Source organism: Lactuca virosa, chromosome 8 (assembly GCF_052849685.1).
Source record: "Lactuca virosa cultivar CGN04683 chromosome 8, Lactuca_virosa_CGN04683_v6, whole genome shotgun sequence".
Classification (NCBI taxonomy): Eukaryota; Viridiplantae; Streptophyta; class Magnoliopsida; order Asterales; family Asteraceae; genus Lactuca; species Lactuca virosa.
This window is the reverse complement of record NC_136433.1, coordinates 44,824,260-44,850,325: the sequence shown is the minus strand read 5'-3', so window position 1 is coordinate 44,850,325 and position 26,066 is coordinate 44,824,260. Positions and strand designations below refer to the sequence as shown.

Sequence of the window (26,066 nt, the reverse complement as noted above, 5' to 3'; positions counted from 1 at the left end):
TTTCAAAAAAAAATTGGCTCGATTTGTTTTTTCTCAGAATCCATTTTTGGATACACGGTTGGAAAGGGCTCGTTTCAAGGATTCCGAAAATATATTTTTTGGAATTTTTTGACCACCAGAAGGCCTCCAAATCGCCGGTCAAAGTTGGTCAAACTTTGTCGGAATATTTGCCGGAAAAACCACTTCGCCAGAGAAGACGACACTGTAGCACCGGAGCTTTACCGGAAAACACGACACTGTAGCGGACACTGTAGCGGGTACTGTAGCAGTGACGTCATCAGTGGCTAGATTTCTGAAAAATTGCAATTTAGCCCCCCTGAAGTTCCAGAAAGTTGCAGACAGGTCCCTATTCTTTAGAAAAGTGCAGTTTCATCCCTAAATTCCAGAAAAGTTGCAGTTTAGTCCCTATATTTCAGAAAAGCTCGATTTTGTCATATATTTCTGAAAAATTATAGAAAACAAAGAGATGACGAATATGATTCAACCACAAATCCCAAAATCGACACCAACAAATTATGGGAACTGGAGTATTCAAATGAAGGTGATCTCGGTTCTCAAGATATATGGGATATAGTTGAAGACGGGTACATTGAGCCGGTAGACGCAACAGCTGAATCCACTTTAACAGATGCTCAAAGGACAAAGTTAAAGGAGTCACGAAAAAGAGATAAGAAAGCTCTATTTTTGATTTTCCAAGGTGTTGACGAATCAACCTTTGAGAAAATATCAGATGCAAAGATTTCGAAGGTAGCTTGGGAAATACTACAGAAATCACTCCATGGAGCAGAAAAGGCGAAGAAGGTACGACTCCAATCACTTCGAGCTGAATTTGAAATGTTAAAAGATGAAAAGTTCGGACAATATTAATGATTATGTTACTTGCTTGAAAATGGTGGCAAACGAGATGAAAAGAAATGGAGAAGCTCTTGATAAAGTAAGGGTGATGGAAAAATTACTTCGTTCATTAATAAGAAAATTCGATTATGTAGTCACAGCCATTGAAGAGTCAAACGATTTGTCTCAATTTTCAATTGATGAGCTTGTGGGCAGTCTTCAAGCATATGAACAGAGAATGAACCAGTATAATGATGCTAGCAAGTTGGAGCATGCTTTACAAAGCAAGATGTCCATCAATGAAAATCAAGCAAGCAACAGCTATGTACGAGGAAGAGGAAATCGTGGTGGTCATAGAGGTGGCTACAGAGGTGGATCTGATAGAAGAGGTCAAGGTAGAGAATCTTTTGATAGAAGTCAAGCAAATGAAAGATATCAGCCATCTGGTTGTGGCTGAGGATTTCAAAACAGAGGAAGCGGAAGAGGCAGGTTTTAACAACAAAGTGACAAGTCTCAGGTTCAATGCTACAACTATAATAACTATGGTCATTTTAGTTATGAGTGCAAATATCCAAAAATGGAAGAAATAAGTCAGTTTACAATAGCAACTGAAGATAAAGATAAAGATGTCGGACTTGCTATATTTCTCACATACAAAGGAGATGAAGGAAAGCAAAATATTTGGTATTTTGATAATGGTGCAAGTAACCACATGTGTGGTTATAAGGATCTATTTGTGAAGTTGGACGAGACGGTCAATGGAGACGTTAGCTTTGGTGATTTATCAAAGATTCTTGTCAAAGGCAAAGGTACAATTATGATTCCCTCAAAGAATGGTGATAAAAAGTATATACATGATGTTTATTATGTACCTGCTATGAAAACGAATATCATTAGTCTTGGTCAGCTTCTTAAAAAAGGATATGATATTCGTATGAGAGATAATTCTCTTACAGTCAAAAATCAATTTCAAGAACTGATTGCTAATGTTCAAATGACAAAGAATCGATTGTTCCCCATTAATATATAAACAGAGGTGCAAAGGTGTTTGAAGGCAGTCATTAAAGATGACTCATGGTTATGGCATTTAAGGTTTGGTCACCTTGGATTCTCTGGTTTGAAGTTGTTATCAAAAGGAAAACAACACCGACAAAGTTTTCCAGTTGGAAGATCTTGGAGAGCTAAAAGGCCATTAGAGCTTGTTCATTCAAATATTGATGGACCATACGATATACCTTCACTTGGTCAAAATTGGTACTACCTAACATTCATTGATGATTTCAGTAGGAAGAGTTGGGCGTACATTATCAAAGAAAAATCAGAAGCTCTTGATAAGTTTAAAGAATTCAAAGTGGGGAATATTTGAAGATACTCAGATCTGATAGGGGTGGCAAATACACATCAAACTTGTTTAATGATTTTTGTAAAGAGCATGGAATCATTCATCAGCTTACAACAACATATACGCCACAACAAAATGGTGTTGCAGAAAGGAAAAACCGCACAATTCTTGATATGGCGAGAAGCATGATGAAGGGAAAACATTTGCCAAGAAATTTTTGGGCAAAAGCCGTTCTATGTGTTGTTTATTTGTTGATTCGATGTCCAACTATAAGTGTAAGATTCAAGACTCCAAATAAAGCATGGTGTGGTCGCAAACTAGGAGTTGGGCATCTCAGAATTTTTGGGTGTATCGCATATGCCCACGTTCCTGATCAAAAGAGAAAGAAGCTAGATGACGGAGGGTAGAAGTGTATCTTTATTAGATATGATAAAAGCAGCAAGGCGTACAGGTTATACAATCCATTGACGAAAAAGGTGATTATTTCACGAGATGTTGAATTTGATGAAGCTGATTATTGGAGATGGAGCAACGAAGAAAGAAAAACTCAAGGTCTATTCTTTGACGAAGATAATGATTATTTCAACACACCAGATAATGAAAGTAATGATCAGACTCCTCCATCAAGTTCTAGTCCAACAACTCCTGCATGAACACCATCGACTTCGCAAAGCAGTAATAGCAACAACAGTTCAGGAGAAGCACCATCAAAAATAAGAAGTCTAGATGACATCTATGATGCAATGAGTCCATTACATTCACCATTTGACTATTCACTATTTTGTTTAATGGTTGAATATGATCCAGTAACATATGAAGAAGCTAGAGAAGAAAGCAAGTGGAGTAAGGCTATGGATGAAGAAATCAACTCAATCAAGAAAATGATACGTGGGAGATTACAAGTCTTCCAAAGGGACACAAAGCAAGTGGTGTCAAATGGGTCTATAATACAAAGACCAATCAGAAAGGAAAAGTGGAAAAGTACAAGGCAAGATTAGTTGCAAAAGGCTACAAGCAGAGATATGGAGTTGATTATGATGAAGTATTTGCTCCAATAGCAAGAGTTGATACAATCAGACTTCTGACAACAAGAGCAGCTCAGAATCAATGGAAGATTTATCAAATGGATGTGAAGTCAGCATTCCTAAATGGATATCTTGAAGAGGAAGTTTATATTGAGCAACCTGAAGGTTATGTTCAAAAAGATCAAGAAAATAAAGTCTGTTGATTGAAGAAATCCTTATATGGTTTGAAGCAAGCTCCGAGAGCTTGGAACACAAGAATAGATAAACACTTCCAGAAGGATGGATTTGTGAAGAGTCCATACGAGCATTCACTATATACAAAAATAAATCAAAATGGAGATATTATGATTGTATGTTTGTATGTGGATGACATGATCTTCACCGGAAACAGTCTAGGTATGTTTAATGACTTTAAGAAAGTGATAACTACAGAATTTGAGATGACAAATATTGGCCAAATGTCATACTTTCTTAGAGTCGAAGTAAATCAAAGCAAAAATGGAATATTTATGTCGCAAAAGAGGTATGCGACACAGATCTTACAAAAGTTCAGAATGGAAGACTGTAAACCAGTCAGCACACCAGCAGAAGCAGGAATGAAGCTAAGTGTTGAATCATTTAGAGAACCTGTAAACTCAACATTGTTCAAAAGCTTGGTGGGAAGTCTAAGATACTTGACCTTTACGGGTCCAGACATTATGTATGCAGTTGGCATAGTCAGTAGATACATGGAGAATACAAATCAAGACCATTTCATTGCAGCTAAAAGAATTTTGAGATACATCAAAGGTACGTTGAATCAGGGTTTGCTTTACTCATACTCACAATATGCAAAATTGGTTGGCTATTCAAATAGCGACTATGGTGGAGATATGGATGATGGTAAGAGTACTTCCGAATATGTTTTTCACATTGGTTCGACGGTATTTTCATGGTCTTCAAAGAAGCAACAAACAATTGCCCTCTCAACATGTGAAGCAGGGTACATGGCAGTCACAGTATATGCATGTCAAGCTATATGGTTGAAGAATATTTTGAGTGAAATGAATCTTATAAACAAAGATCCAGTTACAATATATGTTGATAATAAATCTGTCATTTCACTCACGAAGAATCCAGTTTCACACAATTGAAGCAAACATATTAACATAAAGTATCATTTTATTCGAAAACGGGTGAAAGATAAAATAGTTGAAGTAGTGCACTGTGGTATATGAAGAACAACTAGCAGATATTTTCACGAAACCTTGGAAGACAGATAGATTTGAAAAATTGGTGAAGATGATTGGCATGCGAAGTTGGTTTTGAGGGGGAGTGTTAGAAAACAAACCCAACTTTCAAAGGAAACACATTGTCAAAGAAAGCTGCTACAGGTGGTTGTTGAAGTCCAAGAAAGTTGTTGAAGTCTAAGAATGTTGATGTCAGATGTTGGATGTTGAAGAATGGTAGGAACACAAGAATAAATGGTAGGCTTGATTTAATGAAGTCAGTGTACAAATAGTACTATAAATAGATGAAGCTTGTTATAGGAAATATAAGTTGTGTGAGGAAGAAAATAAGAGTGAAAGAAACAGAACAACAACTCTTTGTATTCTCTGTGTGTGTGTGAGTTCAATAAAATATCATTTTGTGTTATAAACTTTTTTGTGAGCCCACTCTAAGCTTCCAACAATATTTCAAACTTAGTTTTCAATTTTGCAATTCGAACCATAATTAAAACCAACATAAACTAATTTTGACGATAAAAAAATATTTGGAAGAATAAGGTTCAAGTATGCAAGTCAAAATACAAATGTACAATAAAGGAAAGTTGACAATAAAATGGTAATGTACTTCAAATACATACACAATCATATAACATTGTACTTTTGAAAGTACAATGCTTAAAAAGAAAAAAAAGGAAATAAAACTCAAAGTAAGATGTATGCTATATTAGTATTAGATATAAATATTGAAGTATATTGCTATTTATTGTATTATTGATGAAATGAATCTTTATATAGAGATATTGTAAAAAAAAAACTTGATTTGTATATTCTGTATATATGTTATGGCCATAATTATGGTTATTTTTTATTTAATAAGTATTTAAATATTATTAAATATATTACTTTATTATTGGACAATGTTGTTAAAAAATGCATTTTTTTATTGCAAGGTTGAGAACATAAAATAAAATAAAGACTTGAAAATTTTAAGAGATTATTTATTTTTTTGGTAATTAGTTTATAGAAAGTAGTTAACTGTTAATATTTTTTGTAATTAGTTTATGAAAAATAGTTTTCATTTATTAAAAAAGAACACGTTTAACTATTGATTGAATATGTTTATCAGTGTTGAAACAAAAAAGATTTTTGGATTCGAAGTTTGAAATATTGGGATATAATTAAAAAAAAAAAAAAGCAAAAAGTTGCAAACTTTTAATGAAGATATTACATTTTTATATACAATTTTGAACAAATTAATATGTATATCTTGTTCTTGTTATTATGTTTTTATGCTAGAGAACCGAATCCCAAGTTAATGATACATAATTTTACATAAATAGTCCACGTGTGAGAGTTTATTACAGAAACAGTTACTGTGACATAAAACAGTTACAGAAAGAATCCATACATTATATTTTTTGGAAATCGTCATGTATAGGATTCTGATATGTAAAAAGGTATTTTATCAAATTTTGAACATGAAACGAGTAGAAACAATATAAACAAAAAAGTTCCATAATAATATTCTAATTTTACGTGATATACAGCGGTTGTGTTATTTATTTATTTATTTTTTTGTCTTTTTGGGACAATACGTAGAAGGTAGAAACAGATGGAATAGAAAAAAAAAAGGTAGAAACAGATGGAATAGAAAAAAAGAAGAAGGTAGAAACAGGAAAAACAAGAAGAAACAGATGAAATACTTACTGTGTTGAAATTGTTTATTAGCAGATGGAATAGAAACATGATGATGAAACAACAATAGAACGAATGATGAAACTGTGAAGGCTTTTTATCGTATGCAGCTATATATTTGTAGATTAATCAAATGCAAATCGTCAAAATTTTTATAAATATTGGGAGATATTAGCCTTATCACGTTAAAGGAGGATGTGATACCGGATTTTTAGATGGATGGCTTTATTATTTTTTGAAATACCTAATTTAAAGGATTGTATATTATGACATTACCTTATCTAGAGATGATGGTATAAAAAATTTAAATCTCAATACCGGATTCTATGGATTAGAAGCTGTAAATTTGTTATAAGAGATGAATATTTTTAGGGGTAGAATGTATTCAATGCATTGAAATGAATTTAATTTATTGAAATCGTTATATATGGTATTTTGGAAAGCAATATCCGAGATAATTTTTTGCTAAAAAACGGTAATCAATATTCAAATTCTTATAAAATGTCTGACAAAATGACACGTGACAAATGTTGATGTGTATGAATTTGAAATTGACAAGTGAACTATTGTTTTATTAGTAAGGGTGGAGGTGGATGTATTAAATGCAATTAATATGATAGTAAATTGCAATGAATACTTTTATTCTTTACTTATTCTAAATTCTAAAAAGTCACCGATAGTTTCCAATCTTTTAGCTCATAACATGCATCAATTTGAGTATAAAATTCGAAATTGGCATCTACTTCTTTATCCTTTCCAAAATATCTTATGTTGCTTATATCGATTTTAATAGGAAACGCTATCAATCACCCAATTTCTGGCCTATTTCAATCTTACAAATCCTTTCCAAAATTCAATTTTAATTTAATGTATATATGATTTCATATTTAATTCATTCATCATCACATTACCACGATTACTTTGGTTGATTTTGAAAGCTTTTCCTCTACAAAATCACCATCAAGGATTCAACACAATTATTTAAAATATATCAATAATTTTTTTTATCAGTATAGATTGAATTATTTACTTATTTATCATACCATTTGTATTTATTTTAAAATTTTACTTTACAAAAATGCTTAAGGTTACACATTTATATTTAACTTTTTTTTAATCAACACAAGATTATCACACCTAGTTTTATATGATGTGTCTATCTAAATTACAAAAGTACTAAAAAGTTCCCTATGCAAATGTGTTACTTATATTGTCGGCATAAATAATATTAAAACTATGTATTTAATTGGGTTAGTCATAAAATGACCAAAATAGAAAGGCATATTCAACAAACTGATCATATTTTTGACATCTTTAAAAAACATTCGTGATAGTTCAATTGGAAGGTTTGAATGAGGTGGAGAGTTAAATGCACTAAATTCAATCATAATGTGATGCCAAATTGGCATACAATGCATTTAGAGTTGAATGTCCATGAAATGGTTGAATGAGAAATATGATGTTGATGTGGAAATCTATTTAACTTTGTAGTGTTCAATAGACTATAGGAATTAAATGGCGAAGTTGTTAGTAAAGTGGAATATTAAAACAACAATCCCTTAAACTTTGTATGGATTGTTCAAATAAGTATTTACTATTTACAGCATGCAAGATTTTATTCAAACAATCCCCATAATAAAACTCAAAAACTTATAGACATTCCCACAAAAGTGAGGTTACATAAATTCAAATCCAAATCCATCAATTATTAAAACCAGAAATCATACATCAGAAAAAACCATCTTTATAATATGTTAGATTCACCTAAAAAAGGTTAATCACACAAGAATGGTAAAGCTATGTGAATCCACTAACCTCTTCATCTTGTTACTTGTTAGCTACTCTTCTCACCAAAGAATTATCTACAAATCTCAGAAGATGCTCCATGTTGCTCACTGAGTTGAATCGGTTTTCCATTTGACATAGACCCCATAATCCCACCCATACCCATTAATCCGTATCCATTATTCATGTAACTAGGATAAACACCCACATGATATGGGTAACCCCATGGACCCAAACCATAGTTAAACCCTCCATAATAACCATAAGGATAACCACCATAAACAGGAACAAAGTAATTGCCTATTCCATTCCCACCAGAGAGGTAATTGCTGATTCCATTCCCACCACCAACACCACCATTATCATCTTTTGGTACAACCCTTTTGACCTCCACAAGCTTCCCATATAATTCATGGAAACTTTTTTGCATAACTTGTTCAACAGAATCTTCAGAATCAAAAGTGATAAAACCAAAACCCCTTGGCCTATGTGTTATGTTGTCACGCATCACAACTACATCTGTAATTCTACCGAATTTTTCAAAATAGACCTTGAATTCTTCTTCTGTTATGTTAGCAGGTAACCCCCCTACAAAAATCTTCTTAATTTTTATATTATTGTTGCTAATAACAACATCGTTAGTTTTAACCTTTTTATTTAATCTGTTTTGGTTGTATTCGTGTCTTGGTACAGCCTTTTTCACTTCAACCTGTTAAGAATCAGAAAAAATATGTCAAAAAGAATTATCGTAATTTAATTAAACAGTCAAGCAATTTAGTCAAGGATTATCTTAAACAACAACATGCAAATATATTGATTAAAGAAATCAAACAGACTGATTAAACAAATTAGAAGTAATAAGTGGGCGATTAAAGAAAACAAACCGTTCTCCCAAGAATCGTATGAGTATTAAGAAGAAGTTCATTCAGAGCCGATGCTTCAGAGAAGGAAACAAACGCAAATCCACGAGAGGTACCAGTGATTCTATCTTTAGCAATTACAGCGTCCATAACCTTTCCATACTTTCTGAAGTGTTCTCTCAACACATCCTCTGTTGTCTCCCATGATAATCCTCCCACAAATACCTTGTTTTGATCACAACCCTCCATTTTATTCCTAAACTTTAATAAAGCATAAAAGAATCTACCTACACAGAAACAAATCCTGTGTTTCAGGCGAAACCGATAGAGGGGTTTTGGTGTTGAAAAAGATTGGAATTTGCCCTAAATAAATCCATCTTAAAAAGCCCCACGATAGAACTCATCAGAAGAAACAACTGTCAAAAATAAAGAAAAACAATGTTTGGTTTCCTGGGGTTTTAGTAGAATCCAGAAGGGTTTTGCGTATTTGTTGTGAAATTGGCAGTTCAAGAAGGAAGAACATAAACCCTTTTTTTTTTTACTGTGCTGGGGCTTTATGAGGCGAAATTCAGTGAAAGGTTAATTGGTCTGTAGGGTTTCAACCGCAGGAGAATTGAGAGGTATATTGATAGGAATGTAGGTCAAGCATCGATAAAAAAGGGATGATTTGGGGCGTCGGATATAGACGGACTTTGAGGTGGCGACTCCCGACTTCCAGGAGACTTCTATAGACCTAGGTTACTTTCTGTGGAGTCGGTCCGTAATTATCCAAATTTTAACCAATTTACGTAAATGACCCATATACTATTGTTGAGTCTAGGCCTGTTGAAAATACCCGATACCCGTTTACCCGATCCGACCCATTTTGAATTCGGGTAGATCGGGTCGGGTACATCGGGTATCGGGTTTGAAAATTCGGGTAATCGGGTAACCCGATATTTAAATAGGTCGGGTATTGGGTAGGTTTAAAAAAATTCGGGTATACCCGATTAAAAAAAAAAAACTAATTAATACACTAGTTATAATAACTATGAAAATTGTATCATTATTTTACATAATTATTGTTCCTTATACTTTAAACCAATTGTTATATGGCTTCATTATTTTAACGATATATAGTAAATACATTTAGAAATTGTTGAAAATGAAATGGAGTTTTGAACAAAATGTTACAACGAATATATACATGAATGAGATGTTAGATCATTCCCCTTCATTTTTTTTGTGCACTACGGATCTGTTTCTTTTTTTCAACTATGCACCTGTTTCTTAATTTTTTGTCAACTAGTCTACATTTCTTCTTTGTGAATTGAAATATAACTATATAATTGGTCCCTGCAATTTAGTTAAATGCTAAAAAAAATTTATTTATAACTTTCATGTAGTCACCTTTTGCATTAAATCATGTAACATGTTTGGTTAATCTAAATTTGATCAAACATTGATCATGTAGTCTATAAACTATTTTTTTATTATCAAAATTTGAAATTGAATGCAAAAATCACATAACTTATTATAATGACTTGTATTGTTATCGTATATGTACTTGTTAATTGTATGAAATATTTTGCTACCAAATTTTTTATTAAAGCAACCGAAATGCAAAAAAAAAATTAAAAAAATCAATAAGTGACACTTCAGTAATTTTCGGGTATATCCGAAAATACCCGAGCCGACCTAAAACCCGAATACCTGAAACCCGAGAACCCGAATTACAATATAGGTCGGGTATCGGGTATTATTATTTTAAGGAAATACCCAAACTACCCGACTCATTCTACCCGAAACCCAGAAATTTTACTCGATCAACACCCCTTGAGTCCAACTTTGGTTCAAAAAACCTGTATTAAAGTTTGCATATTTAAGCTTTGTTTAATGAGTTATCTTAAATTTTTTAGTTTATAAACTTAAATAAGTTATCTCAAATAGTTTATCAAAAAATTAATTTATAGTTTATAATAAACTATTTTATTTCTCAGCAAACATTTAAAGATTGTTTGATAATTAGTGATTGAATCATATTTGATTGAGTAAATAGCCGATTGAATCAATGTGTGTTATAATTAAAGGTTATATGACCAAATCAAAAGTTTCTAATTTTGGTATCAAAAAGTTTGAATCTGATCGAGTCAGACATGATAACTCTTACCAAATCCAGTAAAAAACATATCAAACAACTCCTAATTACAATAAACTTAAAAAATAAGCTAGCTTATACATGTAAAACAAAATCTTAATGCCAAATTGTAATCATCGCCTTAAAAAAAACTTTTAATTAAACAATAATATAACATTATAACCACAAAAAGGTCTACATTTTTATTCCAACAAGAGAAACATAATATAATCTTTTGTTACATACATAGGGAAACGATATACATAAACCCACAAGACCTCAAAGTAAAGCTCCAATCAAGAATTATTTATTTTATTGTGGCGTGCGTTAATTGGATTTGGTTATAGTTGTTTCCTGGAATTCATTATTCGAAAGTGGGAAAATGACTCAGGGGTAACTAATTATTGAGCCTGTTCATATTTGATCATTTTCCTTTTTTTTGTACTCAATATATCATCGAACTTGTTGTTTGTGTTCACCATAACCCTTTTGACCGACGATCACCTAACCCTTTTGGAAGGCCTCAACTCGACGTGTAGAGTTTCAATGGCCGCACATTTTCAGGGTCTACTCGACGAGTTGGAAGGCCCCAACTCGACGAGTTGACGACTGTTTATGAAACCCTAATTTTCAGGGTTTTTCACCCTATTTAAATAACTTATGACTTATTTGTGGTCTCCCTCATTGTCCCCTTAGTCCAAAGAAAACCCTAATCGCGCCTCTTTCCCCATTTTGAGTGTTTGTGAGCTTAAAGAGTGTTCTTTGGTGCTTTTCTTGAAGGAGCTTGAAGTTGGTGGTGCAAGGTTGAAGGGAGAAGCTTTAGATCCGGGATTTTCAGTGTTGTTACAACCACTTGGAGGTATAAAGTCGTTATCTTGATCATCCCTTCTTCTAGATCTCTTCTTTTAGAAGTTATGGCCATTATTAGCTTATTTTGGGACCATTCTTGGATTTGAGCATATTATGAAGCCATGGTTTCAGATCTGGACGTTTTATGGCCCCTTTTGACATAAATTTGCCATATTTATCAAGTATTGGTCCTCCTTCATGCCATAGGTCCCTTGATAAGCCTTATTTGAGTGTTTTATCCTTTTTAATGCCATGCATGGACGTAAAGTTGACAACTTTACGCGATATCTCAGTCCTAGGGGACCAGATCTATAGTTTGGAGCATTAGACTCGCTTGGAAGCGTCTGCATGCATTAAGGCTAGGAAAACTCGACGAGTTGCCCTGCCAACTCGACGAGTTGGTGAGGGTTTTCCCGCTTTCTGGATGCTGAAGAACTTGACGAGTTGCTTTGGTAACTCAACGAGTTAACTCGAGGTTTTCACGATTTTCTGTGACATGAAGAAACTCGATGAGTCAGGAGATGCACTCGACGAATTGGGGTCAACATGGACTGTTGACCTTGACTGTGGACTCTGACTTTGACCAAGGTTGACTTTAAGGGTATTTTTGGTAATTTGGGATTTTAATGAAATGAGTCACATGGTGGTTGTAGGCGGTTGAGTCCGGAGCTGTGATTCGAGAGTTGGATCTTGACAATCAGTGCTACTTGTGAGGTGAGTTTCCTCACTATACTTAGGGGTCGAAGGCACCAAGGCCGACCAATTGGATTGATATCCTAGTAGTTATTGATATACTGAGTATGAGTTAGATATACATGCTAGTTGATATGCTAGTCTGGTAGATCTGTAGGACTACTTGTGATATTGTCTGCTTATTTGTATGTATATTTATCAGTTACATGTCCGAGTCTGGCATGCTCTCCTGGCCCTCAGCTCGCATCTGGAATGCTTAGGAGTCCTTAGTATGAGTCTGACATGCTCTCCATGGCCCTCAGCTCATATTTGGCATACTCTTGGGTTTGTTGGTCACCGCACGGAGGGCCAATCATTTATATTCCAGTCTGAGGACTAAAGGAGCAAGCCAGACATAAGTTGTGGGCTCAAGAGCAAGCCAGAATTATGCTGTGGGCTCGGGGGGCAAGCCAGATATGAGCTGTGGGCATGTAAGGCAAGCCAGACTCATACTGTGGGCTCAGGGGTAATCCAGTCTGTAAAGTTGTGGACCCATTACATGTTGTTATTATGTGTATTATTTATTATATATCAGTATTTTGGGGGAACTCACTAAGCTTTGGGCTTACAATTATGGATTTTGTTTCAAGTACTTCAGATGATCGCGGGAAGACGAAGGCTTGATCGTGCACCTCCTCACATTTTATGTTATGATTTCTGGGATTTCTCTGATGTTAAACAATTTTGAAAACAATTTGTAAACAATGAATGGTTTTTGGAATGTTTAAAAAGTTTGAAATTTTTGTGAAATTTACGGACGTTACAACCAGAGAGATCTATGACAGTTTCCACATCATGCATTTTGCACTGTACAGTGAACATATCTTGCAGTCCTTCAAGTTCTCTTCCCATGTTAAATTCAGCTTCTTCCGGTACCAATTTTCCTGATTCAACCTGCAAATTCCATATATAATCATGTTAATGTGGATCATATAATTGGAAATGGATAAAAAATAAGATGAAATTATAAATTGTTCAGCTAATCTCACCTTGCTAATGTCCAAAATAATGTTGGGGAGACGAAGGAAAGTTGTTGAACGTCAATGAATTTGGCTAATTGTTGCATATTGTTCGTTTATTAGACATTCATCAGATATAAGAATGTCCAGCAATCCAACGACTGTAATCAATGGAGCTGTCAGTTAATGGCTGTTAAATGAAAACGTCAAAACCCAAATTGCTAACAGAAGTAAAAAAATAGGAAAGAGATGAATCAATCATGAATATTAACCTAGAAATTGGCTCTTGTAGTTGATAGATGCCCCTTCATTTCTTCTTGCATCGAAATGGCTGATTAATTCACTGACAAATGTATAAGTGGAGAAGACGGTAACTCAGCGGAAATCATTGGCGATTACAGCAAACACAATCCTAGCGGAGGTAGACGACGGTGGAGGTGGGAGATGATGATCAAAACTAACCACCAACCAAAATCAGAGCAAACAATTAAAATTCGGAAGCATAAAACATTAAAAAAAAAAACTCTATTTCGATGCGTATACCAAAAGTAAGCACCAGAAAGAAAACAAGGAACAAAGATTTAGAAAACATAGCAGATTAAGCGAGGGAAACTTAATATAGAAAAACAAAGACGAAGAAGAAACATATCTGGCCTGAAGAACGACAAAAGGACGACAACCGATTTATCATGGGATGTCTCTAATTTAGGCGTAGTTGTCTGTTTCATGTTGAATCATCACCACCAGTCGGAGAAACACCATAAATGAAGGCCACACAACACAATCACATGATTTCACCACCTGTTCAGCAAAATATGAATTCAAATCAACTTACTTGATAGAAAGAGAGGAACCGATTGGAGGTGAAACATGGACGTAGATAAACCCTAAAAAATCACAATTCGGCATATGCATCAGCACCTTCCTAAGTTTCTATTGTTGTCGATCGAGAAGAAGCAGAAGCGAGAACAGTATGGTCTGATCGTTTCCCTGAAATCACCGTTCTCTCCAAATCTAGGGGAATTCGAGTATGAGAGGAATTTAGAGGCAGACGGGTTTGGTATGTGAGATGGAAGTGTCGGTATATTTAGAAGGTGGGGGAAGAGATTGATTGGAAGAAGAAGACGGTGAAGAATTACGTGTACATATGGAATCGAGCAACAAATATGGAGTCGATGGTGTAGTGGAGTAATGCTATTGGGAAATAGAAACAGTGGCCAATGACTCATACACCATTTATGGATCGGGCAAAAAGTAAATTAAAAAACAAATATCGCATAAAAAAAACAAAAAAAATCAACCAGTAGTCGCTATTTATAAGGAGCTTTAGATTTAGTATACTAGTATTATATAAGACAAAATTGCAAAAATGGTCCCTGTCGTATGCAAATTTTTGGGGTTTTAGTCCAAACCCCGAGTTTTTTGGATTCATGGTCCTTTTGAAGTGGTTTGAATGGAGAAATAGTCCCTGGATTTAACTTCCGTTAAGTTGTTGCTGTTAACCCTCTCATGTTCCTCCCACATGAGGGTATATTTTGTCTTTTCACTTCTAAAGGACAATTTTTGCATCTGAAAAAATATATCCCTTTTTTTTTTAAAAAAAAATTAATACTTATTTATTTATTTTAATAATCAAAAAAATAAAAGAGGTCTCTCTCCCTCCCTCTCTCTCTCTCTCTCCAAACGCAACTTTGACCTACACATAAACACACACTGTCGATTGCAAAACAAATCTAGACTAAATATTGTCATCGATTCACCCGATCACAAACCAAATCTCTAAAATAAAATACAAATTAAACTACTCGTTCATCAACCATGTCATCCTTCTTTGTAATCTTCTCCAACTCCTGTGCATCCAATCGGATCCCAAATTGGTTCTCTCCTAATTTCATCTTGATCAATCAGTTGTGTTTAATCATCATCTCTTTACGTCTGCACCAGATAACTCAAATGCACTTAGACAAATCAAAGGCCCAAGATGATTGTTGACGTTTTCCTGTGTATTTGACCAAGTAACACCAAACCCACATCACACAATTTTACAATTTCAACATCATTAAGAAAAATGTGTATTTGAGAAACATACCCGATGAAGAAGATGAAGACGATGATGACGAAATTGAAGAAGACCTTGTTGGTTTATTAGGTTTTAGGGTTCTCCAGATTTGGTATTTGATTCCAGATTTGGGTTAATGGGAAATCACTGATCAATAACCCACGTCCTCCAGAATGAATTGTTCCAAGGTTCGAGTTTCACACACGCTCACCATATCGCTTCCGGAGCCCTTGAACTAAACCACCGCCACAGCTTCAACCTCCACAGCTTCAGCCTTCACCGCTAGAGCACATTTCGAATCCTACCCCTACGTATCGATTCATCAAAAGTTCATCATCAGCAAATTCATCACCATTGTGATTAGAACCAGTTGTTGCACAAGTGAAAAAGAATATGGAATTTCCCCCACAATCGAACATTATTTAGGGGTTTTACCCATTTTTGGGAAATCTGGACACCTTGATCAAGCTTTGGAGTACATCTAGACATTACCATTTAAAACCCACATCAGAAATCTGGGAAGCTGTAATGAACTATGCTCGAATCCATGGAGATATAGATCTTGAAGATAGAGATGAAGAGATATTAATCAATCTTGATCCATCAAAGATTGACCCAGAAAAATTCCAACTCCACTTCCGAAGAAGATGATGTATCTTACTCACGGGTAGCTAAAAGGAAGAACGGTGGTGACTGGTCCAAGATTGATTATCTTCTTGAATTTTTCTGCCAAAGGTTAGAGATGGGTACGTGGCAGGGAATTGGAGTGTAATGTGTGTGTTTCTTCAGGTTTACCCCAAAGAGAGAGAGAGAGAGAGACCTCTTTTATTTTTTAATTATTAAAATAAATAAATAGGTATTAATTTTTTTTTTTAAAAAAAGATATATTTTTTTCAGGTGCAAAAATGGTCATTTATAAGTGAAAAGACAAATATACCCTCATGTAGGAGGCACATGAGAGGGTTAACAGTAACAACTTAACGGAAGTTAAATCCGGGGACCATTTCCACATACAAACAATTCCAAAAGGACCATGAATCCAAAAAACTCGGGGTTTGGACTAAAACCCCAAAAATTTACATACAAAGGGACCATTTTTGCAATTTTGTCATTATATAATTTGAATTATTATCTCATAATAACACAGCAGGGAAGTATATAAGGCTACTTATAACAGATGTTCCACACTTACAAAGAATCTATGCAGCTTCTCTCCCTCTTTTCATCTTGGAAACTCTAATGGTGACTGCAACCTTTACCATGTCCATGGTTACTTCGACGAACATGAAAAGCTTCTTTCTCCATTGCTTCTTGAACACCAAAACTCCAATAACACCCCAAAACCCTACTGATAAACCACACATAGCACCCAAGTAAAACCATATCTCAGACACATCATTTGCTTCGAGTTTGTTGTTGCTTGTTCTGGTTCTTGGATCTTCATAATCATAGGAACAATCATTCGGGAGTGGAGCACCACAAAGATATATATTACCAGCATATATCGATGGATCTGTTAGGGTTTGCAATTGATTTCCTGTTGGAATTCGTCCTGACAAGTTGTTGTGTGACAAATTCAAATGGCTCAAGAAATTCAAAGCTGCTAACGTTTGAGGGATCAACCCACTCAATTCATTTCCTGAGAAATCAAGGGAAAATAACGACTTCATGTTTCCGATTCTTTCTGGAATAACCCCAATTAGATGATTATGAGACAAATTAAGACCCACCAACAAAGAAAGTGAAGTTAGCTCTTTAGGTATTTCTCCCATAAGTTTATTGCTTGAAAGATCCATGTTATAAACTAAACCCAAAGTTTTTGTATATTCAAGATCAACTCCTTTCATCACCTGAATCACTGTCTCCCCAGAACTGGAACTTCCATTACGAATATCTTGCTCTCTTTTCTCAATCATGCCATTCAACTCTCCAAAACAACGAGGGATAGATCCTGTTAATCCGTTGTATGCAACATCTAAAATTTGAAGATTTGAATTTCTGCATAAAGATTGTGGAATTCTTCCGGTGAAGTTATTGTTATGCAACCTAAGAACCATCAAAGTCGTTACATTTTCTCCGATCCATTTCGGTATGTTTCCAGAGAATTTGTTATCACCAAAATCTAAAACTCTCAACGCTCTTAACTTCCCCAAATCTTGAGGAATCTCTCCAGTAAAGCTATTGTCATTCAAATTCAACCATGACAATGATGGAGAAACATGACCTAATGATCTTGGAATAACACCAGACAGCCGATTTGAACCGAATAACATCATACGCAAGTTTTTCAGATTCTCTAAACAATTCGGAATTTTCCCAGTTAACCTATTTCTGGAAAGATCAAGAATCTCCAAAGAAGTCCTTTTGCACAATGACATAGGAATCAACCCATTGAAAAGGTTATTTTGAAGATATAGTGAACCTCCATACTCGTCTGTAAACCCATTTGGAAGGTTTCTCAATGATCCACTGAGATTATTGTGAGAGAGATCTAAGAAACGAATGATGGGCATCTGATGCAACCATGTGGGTAAAGCTCCAGAAATGCTAGCATTCGACAACACTAACTCATCAAGATTCCTTTGGGTTTGAATCCACTGTGGAAATTCATCTGAAATCTTGCAAGAACCGAGTCGAACGGTTTTTAACTGGAATCGAGGTATCCAATCACCAGAAACATGGAATGTCAAATTCTTATTCGAACTCATATCCAAGTACTTCAACCTTGAAAGATTAGCAAAATGGGATTCAGAAACTAATCCTTCTAAAGAATTGTTTGAGACATCTAGAAAATTGAGTTCGGTGAATTGCCCAAATGAAACTGGAATATTCCCATTTAACAAATTTGAAGACACTGAAAATACTTGTAGTGAATCAAGTCTTTTTAGAGATTCTGGGATGGGACCCGTTAATCGATTGGATTTCAGATTCAAAACCGTTAAATCTACTAAATTTCCAAAAGATTCTGGAATTGGACCGGTCAAGTAATTATAAGAAAGATCGAGTTCGGTCAGCTGCCCGAGAAATGCCGGAATGGGTCCGTTTAATTGGTTGAAAGATAAATCTATTACTTGTAACAATTTTAATCTTCCCAAAGCTTCATGGATTTGACCTTTTAGTCTGTTTGACCCGAGATGTAATACTCTTAAACGCGTTAGTCTTCCAAGGGATTCAAGACTTAAATCATTTAATCCATTCCAAGATAAATCCAATATCTCAAACGAATAATTTGGACATGTGGATACGTTTGTTGATGATCCAATCATTTCTTTTCCAAGATTATTGTCCCAAACAATCAAATTTTTAAGGTGACATTGTTTCCAGATTCCAATATGCTCAAAGTTGTTATAAGAAAGGTCAAGGTTTAACAAGCTATGTATGACAGGAATCGATGAACTTAAAATGTTTCCCGAAAGATCAAGGGTCGATAAGGAACTCATGTTTGTTAAAACAGAAGGAAATTTTCCTTCAATTGAATTGAAGCTAAGATCCAGGTTTATGACATTGGGGAGGATTTTACTCAAATTAACATAAGGAACAAGATCGACATTTGAAATACCACAACATGACAAACTTAAATCAAGTAACGAAGGAATCATGTAAAGCACCATGTGACGATTTGGTGCTCCACTAAGATCCACTCCATTTAAGTCAAGATGATCGAGTGAAGAAAGGCCAGAAATCCATGCCATATCATCCATTATCAACTTTTGTGATTCTGATAATGAATTGAGATCGAGAGACTTCAAATTGGAAAGATTTCCAATGTGATGTGGAATAATACCAGTGAAACCTGCGTTAGAGAGATTGAGGTAACTTAGATGTTTCAAGGATCCAATGAACTCTGGAATCCGGATTCCATGAAAATCATTCCCACTCAAGTCAAGGGATTTTAAGTGACTCAAATCTGCTAAAGAGGAGCTCACCTCTTCACCAACTAAGTAATAGTCTTCACTAATATTAACAAGGCTATTATTGTCTTCAACAACTGAGATGTAGCCATAGCCTCCATTATTACATGAATAAGAACGTGTTATATTACCTCTGAGATGTAGGCCAACAACACTTCCTGTGTAATCATCACAACGGACTCCTTTCCATGAGCAACAATCAGTGCCAACCCATGAAGATAGCATTTTGAAGTCATCTTTGATGCTGCGTTTAAACTTGAGTAGAGCTAGTTCTTCATCTTCAGAGCAACCTACTACTGTGACATTTTGAGCACCTACACACGTATCTATGGTGGCAAAGGCAATCAAGAACAGGGTAAAAAGAATGAGATGAAGCCCCATGATTCAATCCCAGCCTAGTTTAATTCAAGTAATTAGAAACTGGGCGTCCATATGATGAATCGATGGGAAAGAATAAACTAGCTAGTTTTCTCGGTCAATGCATAAGTGATGTTTGATCAAGTCTTCTTGTTGACTTTTAAGGCTACAAAAGTTAAGTCAAGTAAACTACCTACCATTCATTATATATACATAAATATTAAATCCGTAGCTCATTCGTGTGAATAATTTTGTCAACAAAAAATAAAATAAAAAACAAAAAAAACCGGTGTCATATTGTACTGTGGCAAAATTTTAGCGACAAAATTAGTGAAAGACTCTTCTAGTTCAAGTGAAGAAAATATCCATGGATAATCCAATACGATTTACTTTCCAACAACTTTGAAACTAAAGTTTAAACGATCGAAAAGTGAAAGATTTTTAAGGGATGGCGATGAAATTTTCGTGACCAAATAGCAACAACAAAATTCTACGATGTATTAGGCAGTAGAAAACAAAAATATTTTTACATAACATGTTGCAGTCGGTTATGTTTGTTACAGAAACAAAACTTAGTGCTAAGTTGAATACTCCAAACTGTGTTAATTAAGTAGATAGTAAATCAAAATTCAAGGCCCTTTTGTTGGTGATTTTAGTGTCACCATGTCATTTTATGTAACTGGAATTAGCATGTGAGCTAAGGGGCTTCTTAGTTTGTTTTCTAATATGTGTACGGGTTGGTGCGGAGTGCACGCATGTATAAGATCAAACTAGTAGCCGGTTCGACGACTAGTCGGGGGTCCGGGGGCAGCGCCCCTGGGTCCGGGGTTTCCAAAGGGGCAGCGCCCCTTTGGCGGGGTCTAGGGGCAGCGCCCCTAGCGGGGTCCAAGGGGCAGAGCCTTAGGGCTGGCCTCTCCGAATTTTACATATGGGTACATAGTGGGATATTCCGATTCTTGAGGGTGATTATGGTAAAACTAACGAAACTCGTTAGTTTTGGTAACCCTAAATCCTCATTAAAATCCGGATTACCCTGACTTGCTTCCAAAGGAATCCATAGTGGCCCAACCCTAATGAAACCCTAATATCGTTTATTATATAAACGACTCTTCTTTTCATAAGATAGTCACATTCTTAAGCTCTCGTTTTTCATCATACTCTCAGAATCCTCTAGCATATTGGTTTGCGATTTCTGTGCCTAAAATCGTAAGTGTCCACTTGGATTATCCTAGGCTGAATTTCTTGTAACCCAGACATAGGGTAGAAATATCAGTTCAGAAAGTGATATCATGATCCAAGTTGGTATCCAGATCTCCACCACAAACCCTATAATTTCCTACCACCTTTTCGATCACGATTTCAACCCATTTCGAAGATTTATGTGATCCCATCATAATGACAGAATATGCCATTTCTTGAATTTTAAATTTTCTTTTATTAATTTAGTTGTCTAATTTCAAAATTGTTAATTTCAATTTTTCAAATTTGGCCCTACCTGTTAAATTTAGCTTCTCCCTATATATAAGGCCACTAGATGCATCTTGAATTGAACGATAAAAATTCTTTTTGAGTTTTCTCTTATTCTTGCTTTCGTTTTATGTCAAATTGGCTTTTGGGAGGGTAAGCGTCTTTGATCGTCTTAGTAAGGGCGGGTCATACGAGAATTCTAGTGTGGCGAGAACAACAAAGTTCGATAGTTTTGCTAATGAAAATATTATTGGTTAATGAAAGGAAAAAAATCATGGTAATATGAAATCTTATTAATCTTAAAAGATAATATGTAATAAGTAATAACGTTACTGAGCTAGGAAAGTAAGACGAACAGAGAAGATCCAATTTCTCAATTAACTTCTTTTGTTTAATCCACAAATTCTAATGAAAGATTGGGAAAGCCTTTGGTGGGATGTCTTTTGCGGCCGATCGTAAATCCCCCTTGACCTAACTTTTGAGTTTCATCCATTAGGGAAGATAATCTAAAAAATCTATACAATATTTTGAATGATTATATATGATATACATGCTATAACTCGGTGATATCTATTACACCCCCGTAGTTGTAACCGGATGAGAAAGTAGGTTAAGACTGGACCGAAAATCTTCGAAAAGAACACGTGGCAACCCCTCCGTAAAAATATTTGTTATTTGGAACCGAGATGAAACATGTAAAACACAAACTTGTCCTTTGCGAACTTTCTCCCTAACAAAATGGATGTCAATTTCGACATGTTTGGTGCGTTGATGTTGAATTAGGTTACCAGACAAATATATAGCACTCACGTTGTCATAATATACGATAGAGGTTTTAATTAGAGGGTGATAAAGTTTTAGGAGCAGACTGCGAACCCAACACAACTCGGAGACACTGTTAGCTACCCCTGGTACTCGGTTTCAGCACTAGACCTCGATATAGTAGATTGTCTTTTGGATGCCCATGAGATAAGGTTATCCCCATGGTAGAGAAAATAGCCTGATGTGGATCGGTGTGTGTCGGGATATCCAGCCCAATCAGCATCTGTGTAGCCGATGAGAGACATAGTACTAGGTTGTGTCATGTGTAATCTGAAGGATAAGGTACCTTGGACGTACCAGAGAATTCTCTTCAATGCATTGAAATGATGAATGTGAGGGGCGTGCATAAACATGCAAACCTGTTGAACAACATAAGTAAGATCTGGTCGTGTGAAAGATAAATATTAGAGGGCTTCGACTAGACTACGATAAATATAGTAGCCGGTCTAACAACCAGAATAAAAGTTCCGCCACAGTCAACGCTAACATGTTGAGACCTGTCATCACAAACAAGACGAGCCTTGTACCGCTCAAGGTGACCGTCAGAGGTTAGTTTTTGCTTAAAAATCTACATATATCTTATTACATTCATATTAGGTTGACGAGGTACAAGTTCCTAAGTCTCATTAGCAATAATAACATTAAATTCATCGCGCATGGCTTGGTTCCAAGGTGGCTAGAGAGGGCGGCAACTGGAGTTTTTGGAATGGGTTCAAGAGAGGTGTTTATGTAAAGGTTTAGTTGTCGGATTGGCTTAGTAATGCCATCCATGGAGCATGTGTGAATAGTCCTGGTGGAGGAGGTTAGAGGTTGTTTGAGTGGTAGGAGCAGGAGGCGAGAAAGGCTGCGGATTAGTGGTTTGGGGTGTTCGGTTGGTGAGTGTTGGTCGTTGGGAGTAGGTTCGTACAAGAGGGGGAAGGGAGGTGACAGCTGGTCCGGTTTCGATCGGTGACGGGGTGAGAGTGTTGGTTGTCGGGGTAGCGGAAGACCATAAAAGTGGGTGCGAGTCGGTTTGAAGGAAAGAGTAAGATATGGTGGGTGTAGAGGTAGATTTAAAAGGGTAGACACTTTCATCGAAAACAACATGATGGGAAATTATGATTTTGTGAGTAGAGAGGCTGTAGCATTTGTACCCCCGGTGGTTGGAGGGGTAACCAACGAAAACACACGGGGAGGACCTATTTTCAAGTTTATTGTCGGAAGAAGAAGGGGTGAGAGGGAAACAAAGACACCTGAAAGTACGCAAGTGGTTGTAGGACAGGTGTTTAGGATATAGAAGGGATGTAGGAGTGAGATAGATTTTGGTTTTGGCGGGAAGGATGTTAAGAAGATATGTAGCCATTTGAACGGCATGGTGCCAAAACGAGGAAGGGACAGAAGAGTGGGAGAGTAGGGTTCTAATGATGTTGTTAATAGAACGAATTTTTCTTTCCGCTTTCCCGTTTTGAGGAGAGGTATGTGAGCAAGAATCTAGAAACATCATTCCATTTTGTTTACAAAAATTGTGAAAATGGACGTTGTTGTACTTGGTCCCATTATCACACCAAATTTTTTTGATTTTACGTTCAAACTGAGTTGAGATATAAGTAGCAAATTTGGAAAAATGCCATATACATCGGACTTGCGGGTTAGGGGGTAAGTCCACAAAAAATTTGTGTAGTCATCTAACAATAATATTTAATATTTGTGTCCGCTAGTGGATAGTATAGGTGATGTCCATAAGTCACTATGAATGATGTCAAAAGGTAAGGAAGTATATGACACAAAATAAAAAAAGGCATTTTTATTTGTTTGCCAAAAATACTAGAATGAAAAACAGAAATCCTGGAAGTAGTTTGACAATTGATAACATTATTTTTCTTTAAACGACTAAGTAAATCTGGTCCCAGGTGTCCAAGACGTTGGTGTCAGACATTTTGAGAGATAACTAAAAAAGCAAGTGGGGCAACAACTTGAAAAGAAGAAGGAAGAAACGGGTAAAGATCCCTGGTGCTATTATATCAGAGATAGGTGTCCGCGTCCGGTAGTCCTTCACAAGAAAACCAAAGGCATCAAATTCAATGGAAATATGGTTGTTGATAATAAATTTTTGATAAGGTGAGGAGAGTAAAGAATGTTGTTATGTTTGAGTGGTTGAAAATGGGAATTTAAAATGATATGGCTGGATCTATGTATGGGTATTCGAGAGCCATCACCAACCATGATATCATTTAATTAGTTATTATTAAAATTAGACGAGAGAGTACTTGAGTTGTTTGTCATGTGGGATGTGGCTCCTGTGTCCATGTACCAGTTGTTGTCCGGTGGGTTGAGGGGCGTGGTGTGTAACGCTTTTTCAATATCAGTAGGGGTGTGGCCAATACTGTAACTTTCATAAGAAGAGGGAGGGCGAGGACTAAGAATACCAACGTATGCTTGATGAGGCGCTGATGACAGTGGTGGTGTCATTTGTGGCAGCGTTGGGTAAGAACAAGGTGGAACAGCCCGGAGTGGACGTTCTCCGTATGGTGGATGCGATGATGGTGCTGGACAGGAAGTACCTTGGAAAAGGTGTGGTTGCTACCAGCCATTCCAAGGAGAAGGTCCACGGTAAAAAGAAAAAGACCCCTGATGTTGATGTTGATTTTGTGAGCCACGACCTCGTCTATGGCTACCCCATCCTCTACCTTGGCCACGTCCCTGATTGTTGAAATTGCCACAACCTCTACCACCACTATCAGACCGTGGCTAAGGTGAAGGAGTGGTTTTTGGGGTGGTAGTAGAAATTAACATTGTGTGGGATGCATGGTTGAACTTTCGGGTTTCCTCCATTATAAGCTTGGATTGGACATCATAGAAGTCGGGAAGAGGATCAGGTTGTTTAATCAGCATAGTAATCCCATCGTATTGCTCGTAAAGACCTGCAATGATTTATAGAACAAGGCGTTTTTTGGATACCGGAGCCCCCACATTAGCAAGTTCGTCAGCAAATAGTTTCATGGCTTGACAATAGGACGTGATGTTGGTGAAATTGTCAAGACGGATTGTGGTCAGTTTTTGCTCCAAATAGACAGCTCTGGAGTTATTGTTGTCTTGGTAAATGTTTGCACTGGCTGCCCGAGCTTTGACAGCGGTGGAGTCGGGAGTGAGAATGGTGTGAAGGAGGTCATGGGAGATAGTGTTGTAGATCCACTAAAGTACCAAGGCATCGAGGCGAGACTGAAGTTTAGGATAAGTCGGTGTCTTCTTTTTTTCTTTTTTAGACGATGACGCATCAGCAGGTGTAGGGTGGATGATGAAGTCAATGAATTCAAAGGCTTGAAAATGAATCTTGAAGAGCTCTGACCAGGTGGTGTAGGAGCTATTCTCCATATCGAGTTTGAGGGGTATGAAGTTGTGAATATTGGTGACAGTAAGAATAGGGTGGAGAGTAATTGACACAAGAAGAAATAGCAAGGAGAAAGTGGAGATCGGAGTTGGAGAAGAGAGGTTGCCGATGATGAGAGATTAGGGTTAGGGGAGGATCGAGTTTTGCTTTGATACCATAGTAATAATAGCTAGACTATTAATTAGTCACGGTTAACGTTAGACTAAACTCTAGTGGTAATGATACTAGATTTTGTCCGAGGGAAATTGTTTTAAGATTAACGAAGCGCTATCCGACTACTGAGTGACCACCTTATCAGGTGAGTGCATAGTTACTTCATCTTACACATAGATATGAAGTATTTAATATAAATTACGTGCTATGTGTGAATATTATCTGTATACTTGCTATCTATGCTGGATGAACAATTTTATAAATGTTTTAAATGATTTAAACTTTATATATATATATATTTTATATCTACAAAATATGTTGGGTAAAACATAGGTAGATGAAATATGAGTCGGATGATGAGGTGAGAGGTGAAATAGACCATGAGGTGAGGGTGAGAGGTGGACGATGTGAGAAGCCTTTTACCCAAATGTTGGCCCCGTCATCTAGCAGAGTATGAATGACAACCACAGACTATTCTAGACAATCCAATGGAACACTAGCAAGCTCGCAACCTGTAGGTGTTGT

General features: G+C 36.1%; 1 protein-coding gene and 1 pseudogene across 5 annotated transcripts; both read right to left on the bottom strand.

Moving 5' to 3' along the window:
* Positions 1 to 7,962: 7,962 nt before the first annotated feature.
* Positions 7,963 to 9,011, bottom strand: LOC145130305 (heterogeneous nuclear ribonucleoprotein 1 pseudogene; annotated as a pseudogene). The gene is made up of 2 exons (XR_013717758.1): positions 8,774 to 9,011; positions 7,963 to 8,598 (listed from the first exon to the last, which is right to left on the bottom strand). The product of XR_013717758.1 is annotated as a heterogeneous nuclear ribonucleoprotein 1 pseudogene (transcript).
* Positions 9,012 to 13,203: 4,192 nt separating this feature from the next.
* On the bottom strand, positions 13,204 to 19,885 carry LOC145132644 (receptor-like protein EIX2). Of its 4 annotated transcripts, XR_013718167.1 has the most exons (4): positions 16,657 to 19,883; positions 13,678 to 13,862; positions 13,436 to 13,566; positions 13,204 to 13,340 (listed from the first exon to the last, which is right to left on the bottom strand). XR_013718167.1 is itself a non-coding variant. In XM_079067510.1 (2 exons), exon 1 carries the CDS (start codon positions 19,754 to 19,756, stop codon positions 16,664 to 16,666), a length of 3,093 nt encoding a protein of 1,030 aa, XP_078923636.1. In that variant the 5' UTR covers positions 19,757 to 19,883; the 3' UTR covers positions 13,204 to 13,340; positions 16,657 to 16,663. The 4 variants fall into 4 exon arrangements, 2 of the variants coding, with proteins under 2 accessions (XP_078923636.1, XP_078923637.1); XR_013718168.1 differs by lacking the exons at positions 13,204 to 13,340; positions 13,436 to 13,566; positions 13,678 to 13,862 and adding exons at positions 15,126 to 15,404; positions 15,495 to 15,771 and having other exon boundaries at positions 16,657 to 19,882; XM_079067510.1 differs by lacking the exons at positions 13,436 to 13,566; positions 13,678 to 13,862.
* Positions 19,886 to 26,066: the final 6,181 nt, after the last annotated feature.